The following is a 9,934-nucleotide window of genomic DNA, read 5'->3' on the forward strand; positions in this document are numbered from 1 at the left end:
TGTGGAGATTGGAGATAGTGAAAAATGAGGACAAAAAAATATAGCTGTGACAACAAGTTATTTTGCTCTAAACAAAGTCTCGTTCTAATTTAGTTTCTTCAGCCTGAGGTGTCGTCTAAATGGAATGAACTAAAAAAAAGAGAAAGAGAGAAATTCAGCACATGTTGCAAACAGCTCATTTTTAGGCTCAAATAATTTTACTGAAAATGAAATACAACACCTGGACACTCAGGGAATGATTGATCTTATATAAACTGCCTCACTATGACTAGACTTGGGACAGATTTTCCAGCTTGATTTCTTGTGCGGTATTGGCATCAGTTCCTGCATGTTTTGTGAGTAACACAACTTTCCAATGTGTTTAAAGTCAGACTGAAAGTCACATTCATTTTTGCTAAGAAATCAGTAGCTACTTATATAATCAGGATGTTATCATACAATGTTCCTAGCTATATCTCTCTATATATATCTATACATAATATAGAGTGACAAAGTCCACATAGAGAGGAGGTCGGGTGGACGGGTGGGTCTAAAAACACCGGACTTTGACTCAGGAGACTGCTGTTTGTGTCTCGTGTAAAACCAGAAGTCAACGTTCACTTATTTGTCACATAATTTCCGTATTTAAAGGAACAGTGTGTAACATTTAGGGGGATCTATTGGCATAAATGGAATATAATATTAATAAGTATGTTTTTCGTTAGTGTATAATCACCTGAAAATAAGAATGGTTGTGTTTTTGTTACCTTAGAATGAGCCGTTTATATCTATATAGGGAGCAGGTCCTCTTCATGGAGCTGGCCACCATGTTTCTACAGTAGCCCAGAACGGACAAACCAATTATGGCTCTAGAGAGAGACAATCATAGTTTTACGTCGTCTGCCGTAGTTCTTCTAAATTCTTGACACACAGGAGAAGTTTCAGTTGGCTGTAATCTGCAACCTCACCGCTAGATGCCGCCAGATCATACACACTTTGCCTTTAAGTTACACACACACACACACACACACACGCACACACACACACACACACACACAGAGAGAGAGACAGACAGACACACACAAGACTTTACTTCAGGGATGCCTGAACACGTTAATATGACGTCAGCAGAAGAGTAAACGGTTGATCACACACAGTGTGAGCTCCACTGCATTAACTGATGACTGGAATAAAAAAAATCCTTGTTATGGGTTGGATTAGTGACTCAGTTCCTCTTTTCTTCAACACAAAGTGGACTCAAGAATAATTAGTCATAAAGTGAAGGTTTATTGAAACAAACTGGATGTCGACACGATGTCAGAGTCTCACAGCGCTGCAGACGGCTGAACACCGCAGATAATTCTATAAAGTCGTGGCATCTTTATCTGATGAATGTCATTCATGAGAAGATAAAAACACATCTGTTACCATTTAAATCCTTTACATCTGTCATAGGCACGTTGTGACTGCACTGCATTTAAACAACGCAAAACATCGGAGTGATTGTTTGTGTGTGTTGTACTACACTTCAAATGATGTCATTTAGTAGTCATGTTTAAGGGAGTTTCATTGTTGCTGCAGTAAACAGTAACAGTGAGAATACAGCACATGGAGTGTTACACTTTTAGAACATATTTAATTTAAGAAAGTGTCTGTGTGGATTAGAGCTGCAATGATTAGTCGACTAACTGATTGACAGAAAATTAACCGCCAACTATTTTGATAATCGTTAAGGTCATTTTTCATGCAAAAAAATGTCATAAAATGCAGTTTTTCTCTGTTTATGATTTATAATATTAAACTGAATATCTTTGGGTTTTAGACAAAACAAGACATTTAAAGACATCACACTGAGATGGACATTTTATGGACCAAGCGATTAATCGATTAATCTAGAAAATAGTCGGCAGATTAATCGATAATGAAAATAATCGTTAGTTGCAGCTCTAGTCTGGAAACTCTGTCATCACAAGGGAATGTAAAAGAACAGAATACAGTTGGTAAAAACTGACAGTAAAACATGTTTCAGATGAAAATATGAAATATATATGCAGCACAAAATCTGAGTGAAATTATGAAACGAGAAAATGGGCCATGAAAAGTTTGGAGTGTTATTTAACCTTCTTCGTGACAAGCTAGTGTATCATGGTTGGTACCAGTGGATTCCTTAGGTTTTTCTAGTTTCACATTATGCCAGTATCTTCATTCTTTAAAGCTACAAACTCCGAAAGATTGATTAGCGGCCGGGCATGACGGCCCATCGGATTTTTAAGAAGTTAATTAAAAATCGCAAGTTGCGTTAAAGAAATTAGTGGTATTAAAACAAATTTCTTAACTTTGACTGCCCTAATTATAATGTGTTAACGAGCAGCTAATTGCTAACACATTTGCCATATAGACTTAATAATAAGGTGATTATTAGTTGTGTTTATAGCTTATTCTGCTGCCCCCATGTGGCCAAAAAAAACCTATTATTACATCTTTAAACCTGCGTTGTTTTTATTTTCCAACCTTAGGGCAGCGAACTGTCGAGTCTGGTGATAATTTGTCACGTTTCTTATATTACAGATAATTATTTCCTCCATAGTTAAAGGGACTACTTGTAACTCTCAGAAATGCTTGTTAACAGCGACACCGGGGGCCGTTAAGTCAACGAAAGTCAGCGTCGGGTTCGCGCTTGCTCGCTCTAAATAGACATGAACGAGCATCGCTCAAAACAGTGAGGCGACACACGTCAGCTAAAAGCACAATATCACTCTATATTTCACCTGCTTGGCAGTAATGTTAGCTGACCAGACGAAGGTCTCTCCATGAATCACTGCTGATCCTAGTGTTGGCTTTTCCTGCTTCAGCCCCGCTGCCTCAGCCTCCGGGGCTGAAGCAGGAAGAGAAACGTTATTGCCTCCGACAGCGGGTTGGAGTGAACAGGGAGACACCGGCTGCCGGTCAGAGATGATAACGTTTCTCGCTGCAGAGCCCCGTCACTTCACAAGACACGGGAAACCTCTGTTGGACTGGAGGAGCTGCAGCAGTTATTTCTGCACAAACGTCCACTGTACATTCACTAGATATTCTCAGAGCTAAACTAACTCTTCTGCAGTGTGGAGTGTGCGCGCATGAACGTGAGGTGGAGCAAGAACACGTGCGTTGTGGGAGTGAAGACAAGCAGGCAGAGGAGCGGTCTGAACAGCGTAGCCACATGCGAGTGCGCATATGCGTGCGCGCATGGGACACCGACCCGGTAGATTTATACCTGTAAAAAGTTACAAACAGTCCCTTTAATAAAAAAAAATTGATTAGGGCAGCTTAAAAAAATGTATCCTATAAGATGACAGCCAATGATGCATGATCAGTTCATGCATGAATTTGCAGTAAGTAAGTAAAAAAGGTGATATCGGCACATTAAACTGAAGAATCTTCTCATTTATTTACACGCCACCATCTTCACAGAGCAGTCACTTTTCAGTGGCGTGGCTCTTCATATGAAGCCTCACGTATGTCTTTCGGTGGAAGCCTTTACCGCAGATCTCACAGCGGTGCGGTTTCTCTCCAGTGTGCGTGCTGCTGTGCTGTTTCAGCGTGGAGTGGTCGCTGAAACAGCGCCCGCAGGTGTTGCAAAGGTAGGGTTTCTCCCCCGTGTGGGTCCTGATGTGTCGCATCATGTTGTGTCGGCAGTTGAAGCATTTGCCGCACTCGCTGCAGAGAAACGGCTTCTCGCCCGTGTGGACCCTCATGTGCATCTCCAGGTTTCCGTGACTGTCAAAACACTTCCCGCACACTTCGCACACCTTCCCGTTCTTGTGAGTTTTCAGGTGAAGTTTTAAGTTTTCCTCGGAGTCAAAATGCGTCCCGCACACGCCGCAGAGGTCCGTGGCGTGACTTTTCGCGTGGTTCACCAGAGAAACCATGGAGTGAAACATTTTCCCGCACACTTCACATATGGTCCGAGTCTGCTGCTTTTTTGGCGATGATGATGACGATGATGTCTTCATGTTCTTCTCCACGTCGTTGCCATTTTCGTTTGCAGATGTGTTATTCGGGTCGTGGTTCTTCTGGTGCACGTGAAGGTGGCGTTTCATCGTGGAGTAGTCGTTGAAGCATTTGCCGCAGACGGTGCAAGGATACGGCTTCTCCCCCGTGTGTATCCTGATGTGTCGCATCATGTTGTGGCGACAGTTGAAGGATTTTCCACATTCGCTGCAGTTGAACGGCTTCTCTCCCGTGTGGACCCTCATGTGCGTCTCCAAAGAGCTCGAGGCCCCGAAACATTTCCCGCAAACGCCGCAGATTTCGGCTTTCACGTGCGTCTTCAGGTGAACTTGAAAGCTCTCCTCGGTATCGAAACGTTCCCCGCACACGCCGCACATGTCCTTCGGGTGAATCTCCATGTGATTCACCAAAGAGACGTTGGCGTGAAAGGCTTTCTCGCAGACTTTACAGCGGATTCGTGATTTGGCTTTTTTGTTCTTTTGGTTCATCGGTAGACGAGGCCCCTTCCTCTTCTTCCACTGGCAGTCGCTGTCGTCGTCGTCGCTCTGAGATCCCACGCTGCCCCTCCACTCTTCGCCGCTGTCGTCGTGTTCGGGTGCAGAACAGCTGGTGGATGCTCCGTCATCATCCTCCGCCTTCGTCTGGTCCAGCTCAGCTGAAGTGCTCGGCAGAGGATCTCCTTGTCCTGTAGTGCTCAGACAATCGGACTGAGGCTGGTCGAGCTCGTTCTTCACGTACGGAGGCGTGAAGATGAACCTGATGGTGTCCTCCTCCTCTTCCTCCTGGCTGCTGGGGGGGTCCTCCTGGCTCTTCTCAGTCTGCGGAGGCTCCTGGTCGTCCTGATCCACACCGGAGCTCCACTCCTGATCACAGTGTTCCTGCTGCTGCTGGTCAGAGGGGAAGTCCTCGTCCCAGACGGAGAGAGCCAGCTGTGGTTGGTCTGCTGGAGAAAAAAAACGACAGAGGAAAAAACCTTTTACAAAATAGAATATCAACCAGAACATATGAAATATGGTGTATTTAAAAGCTTCAACATCATTTATTGGTGCCTTCAAATGAAACTCGTGAGCTCGTGTTACAACACGGGAAGTTGTGTACAGAACATGCTTGGCGTTCAAGTCGTTAAGTCGTGAGAACGCCGCTGCTAAGCAACGGCAATATTAACGTTACTGTCGGCGTCTAGAAGCCACAGAGGCTAACAGATTAGCAAACTGGCAAGTGGGTAACATAATGCAGGAAATGCAGAGGCTTAATGAAAAAAGAAGAGGCTGTTGGGAATATCAATATTTTCCTCTGAATAAAATTACAATTTATTAAGTTATTATGCACTGAAAAATTTACTTCCATGGCCTCCACCATTTCTGACAATGTCAACAAACACGTCACAACTCCTGAACTCTGAGCTTTCAGAAACTTTCCACTTATGAGGTTGTGAATATGACAAGAGGGGGGCGTTCATATGGTCTCAACTCGTGAACACGGTAAACACGACTCCATTTGAAGGCACCATCTAATCTAAATACAGCCAGTAGGAATTGTGGATCCCCTCCCAATTATTTTCATTAAAACCAAACTTGCGCTAAATTTTGGCCAGGAAAAACTGTCATGGCCATTTTCAAAGAAGTCCCTTGACCTCTGACCTCAAGATATGTGAATGAAAATGGGTTCTATGGGTACCCACGAGTCTCCCCTTTACAGACATGCCCACATTATGATAATCACATGCAGTTTTGGGGCAAGTCATAGTCAAGTCAGCACACTGACACACTGACAGCTGTTGTTGCCTGTTGGGCTGCAGTTTGCCATGTTATGATTTGAGCATATTTTTTATGCTAAATGCAGTACCTGTGAGGGTTTCTGGACAATATTTATCATTGTTTTGTGTTGTTAATTGGCTTACAATAATAAATATATATATACATAAATAAAGCAGCATATTTGTCTTCTCCCATGTTGATAAGAGTATTAAATACTTGACAAATCTCCCTTTGAGGTACATTTTGAACAGGTCAAAAATGTGTGATTAATCAGAGATTAATCGCGATTAAATATTTCAATCAATTTACAGCATTAATATTTAATTTTTTCTTCTTATTAGTTTTTCCTTCAAATTCTTATTAGTCTTTTAGCACAACTTTGGGAGCACATCACATTATATTGCACTACTCATATTGCTACAAATAAATCTCTAAACGCTTAAATTGATTTGATGATTTTGTCTCGTATTCATTATTATATTGGATTTTGCCATACACCATTCAATGTGACTAATGAATGACACTTAATTTAATTGTAAGTCATTAAAATAGCTTTCCTCCAAGTCATTCGGATTCAATCTCTAATTCGGCAGATGTCAAATTTGCCAATCCACACACATCACTTTATATGTTTGTTTATAAACACTACACCTATGGATGATCAGATCCAATAAAAGTTTATTTTTATCTAAACTTAGAGCTGCTTGGTGAGTCACTTGTATGCTGAATGTTAAAATATTCCTCTGAAATCTCAAATACATCTTAAATTTTGGCCTATTTTGTATATTTATTCGCATATAAACAAGCAAATGTTTATACAGTTCATCCTTCATGCTGCTCCACTTCTACATCAATTCTTTGCACTACAACATTGCGATATTGTACATACTGTATTGTTTGCATATACAGTACATACTGTATATACATAACAGTATATTTTCCTCTGTAAATACAGTATAATGTAGTTTATTTCTTTGTTTCTTCATTCAGTTTCTTTCTTATATTACCTTGTTTTTTTTTAATTTAATTTCTAATTGTCAAATTGTTTAATGTAAAAATTTGCCAATCCACACACATCACTTTATATGTTTGTTTATAAACACTAGGCCTATGATCATCAGATTCAATAAAAGTGTATTTCTCATCTAAATTTAGAGGTGCTTGGTGAGTCACTTGTATGCCGAATGTAAAAGTATTCCTCTGCAATCTCAAATGCATCTTTAATTTTGGCCTTTTTTGTATATTTATTTGCAGATAAACAAGCACATGTTTAATTTGTAGATTTGTGAATGGAGTTTGGTGCTCTGACGCTCTCTCCATCAGGCAGGTATCATGTTACCCGGAAGGGCCTGGATAATATGAGGCATGTTAACCTGGTAATGAACCTGCTCTGGCATGCATCACATTAAGCTACTAGTTTATTTTACTAAAGGAACACAAAAAGGACATAGCTAGATTAGATAAACTAGCTAAACATGACTGAAAGCAACTTGATTTGCAGCATTAAAGTGGGCGTTGACGTGATGATCGCGTTTCAGATTATAGTCAGAGCCCGGACATGGTGACAGAATAATGAATGCATTCTGATAATTCACAAACCTGACAGTTTGTTTATCTTTATTTCAGGTTTTAAAATAGTCTGCAGCACCCTGCGCTGCCGGCGGATCTCCCGTTTGGAGAGCAGGATCTCCTCCTCGTAGACCAGGATGGTTTTCTTGACCGCCTCGAAAATCTCCTCGGCGGCCGCAGACAGACGCTCGTTAACGAGTCCTCTGAGCAGCTGCAGGCGGGACATGATGCCGGAGGACAGCCGGCACCCGGCTGGGTCTACCGGACCGGACCGGACACCGGACCGGACCGAGGTTCACTGGGTTTATCCGCTCAGTTTGTTGTGAAAGCTGCAGCTCGACATGCAAACGTTCACCTGTTGTCAAGTTAGCGCGGGTTTTTAGCACGTGGCATGAAATACTTCCGGTAGAGCCTTATCCATTTCAAAATAAAAGTTTTAAGAACGTGGGAGTTTAAAACAGATTTCACATTTTGATGATTAAAACAAAATGATATGTATTACATTTTGAGTTTTTTTTAGCTCGTTTATGTTTTGTATTTTTTTTTTGTTTTAAGTTTTATTTTTTATATTTTAGGTTATTTAGGTTTTATATAATCTTTGGTTATTTTTAAGCTATATAAGTTCAAGTTTTTAAAGTATTAAGTTTAATATATATATATATATATATATATATATATATATACCTATACATATACATATATATACACATATACATATATATATATATATATATATATATACATATACATATATATATATATATATACATATATATACATATACATATATATATATATATACATATATATACATATATATATGTATATACATATATATATATACATATATATATATATGTATATATATATGTGTATATGTATATATGTATATGTATATATATACATATGTATGCATATATATATATATATACATATATATATACATATACACATATATATATATACATATACACACACATATATATATATACATATACACATATATATACATATACATATATACATATACACATATACATATATACACATATATATATACATATATATATACATATATATATATATATATATATATATACATATACATATATATATACATATATATATATGTATATGTATATATATACATATACATATATATATATACATATACATATATATATATATAAGTTTTAGGGCAAGAAATGTAGTGTGTAGACACTGTTTACCTTGATATGTTGGACAAACACAGTTAATTGTCATGATGTCCATGAGCAACAGTACTGAGGAAGCGAGAGATGTGATGTGGTAACTTCCAGTAGATGGCAGCCTTCCCAAAAGAAACAACACCAAACTCCTTTAAAGCAGCAGAACACAAAAATCACGTACAAATAATCAGCAGCGACATCTCGACTCCAACATTCAATAGTTTTATTGTGAAAAAGTCTTAACTCTTCATACCCTTGCCTTGAAACTGTACAATCAATAATTTAAAAAAAGAAAAATGTTCAGCTTTGTGTTTAAAGAACATTCACACACACACACACACTCACTCTCACACACTCGCCTCAGATTACTCAGCAGCTTCAGCCAAAAACCAGAATAGTGTTTTACAAGTGTTTTTTTTTGTCTAAGTCATCATCATTATCACAACAGTCTACTCCTTTGTACAAACACTTCCACAAAAGGAAATATCAGAGGCATCCCTGAATCTCCCACCATCCTCTACAAACCTTTCCATCTTTTTAAAAAGTGTCCATGAAAGTCCAAAATGGAAACTCGGTTCAGGAGAAACACAATTCAACAAACACTGAGGAAGACCATACAAAAAAAGAAAACAAAGGGAGATGTAAAACCAAAACATGGAGGAAAATGGTTGTGTGTTATTATCACGTAACACAGAGGCTGGATGTACAATATAAAACACATCATTAAACCCAGTGAGGGATATTAAGCTCTGTGAGTCGGCAACAACAACAATAAAAGCCTTTTCCTGTTCATCACAGAGAGGAAAACCTCTTCTGAAAATCTTGGCAACAAGCTTGAGTCAAATTCCCTCTTTCGTAAAACACTGATGCTGACCAAAAAAATGTCTACCCTGGGTATACCAGTTCATTTTACCCTCCTTTAAAAGGACCAAACCATGTGTCTTTCTACACAACACATTCACGCAACTTTTTTTTTAACCTCTTATAAATCCGATGGGCCGCCGTCAGGCCCGGCTCTTATTTGATATTTATTTTAAAGCTGGATTGAAGATACTGGTATTATATGAAACTAGAAAACCTAAAGAATCCATTGGTACCAATCATGACATAGTAGCTTGTCGCGATGGAGGCTAAATAACGCTCCAAACTTACGCAAAATTTTGCAGAGGAAAAACTGTCATGGCCATTTTTAAAGGAGTCGCTTGACCTCTGACCTCAAGTTATGTGAAAAAAAACCTAAAATTTCCATGAAAAAAACTTGAATTTTTAGAGATCATAAAGTCACAAATTTGCGAGAAAAGAAAGGAACCACAAGGCTTCTCTTTCTGAGGTTGGATCAACCTCATCACACCACAGACGCCGCCGCTTGCCGTGCATTATGCCTGCAGTGGATGACCCAATGAAATAATACTTTGCGATTGGATTCATCAA

The 9,934-nt window shown here is 39.2% G+C and overlaps 1 protein-coding gene and 1 long non-coding RNA gene across 3 annotated transcripts; both read right to left on the reverse strand.

The window, feature by feature from the left end:
* Positions 1-3,387: 3,387 nt before the first annotated feature.
* Positions 3,388-7,806, reverse strand: LOC119501016 (gastrula zinc finger protein XlCGF57.1-like). 2 transcript variants are annotated; one of them, XM_037791092.1, is made up of 2 exons: positions 7,326-7,806; positions 3,388-4,909 (listed from the first exon to the last, which is right to left on the reverse strand). In XM_037791092.1, exons 1-2 carry the CDS (start codon positions 7,519-7,521, stop codon positions 3,435-3,437), a joined length of 1,671 nt encoding a protein of 556 aa, XP_037647020.1. In that variant the 5' UTR covers positions 7,522-7,806; the 3' UTR covers positions 3,388-3,434. The 2 variants fall into 2 exon arrangements, with proteins under 2 accessions (XP_037647020.1, XP_037647019.1); XM_037791091.1 differs by having other exon boundaries at positions 3,388-4,912; positions 7,326-7,801.
* Positions 7,807-8,709: 903 nt separating this feature from the next.
* Positions 8,710-9,642, reverse strand: LOC119501503. The gene is made up of 2 exons (XR_005209845.1): positions 9,453-9,642; positions 8,710-9,393 (listed from the first exon to the last, which is right to left on the reverse strand). It is a non-coding gene; the product is annotated as an uncharacterized LOC119501503 (long non-coding RNA).
* Positions 9,643-9,934: the final 292 nt, after the last annotated feature.

The sequence above is a fragment of the Sebastes umbrosus genome, chromosome 14 (genome assembly GCF_015220745.1).
Source record: "Sebastes umbrosus isolate fSebUmb1 chromosome 14, fSebUmb1.pri, whole genome shotgun sequence".
NCBI lineage: Eukaryota > Metazoa > Chordata > Actinopteri > Perciformes > Sebastidae > Sebastes > Sebastes umbrosus.

What these genes read in the sequence shown, in the direction of transcription:
- LOC119501016 (XM_037791091.1), bottom strand. Translation starts at nt 7,521, where the DNA reads ATGTCCCGCCTGCAGCTGCTCAGAGGACTCGTTAACGAGCGTCTGTCT. An exon ending in AAAGATAAACAAACTGTCAG is followed by an intron (nt 4,913 to 7,325) that starts GTTTGTGAATTA and finishes TTTTTTCTCCAG; the next exon opens with CAGACCAACCACAGCTGGCT.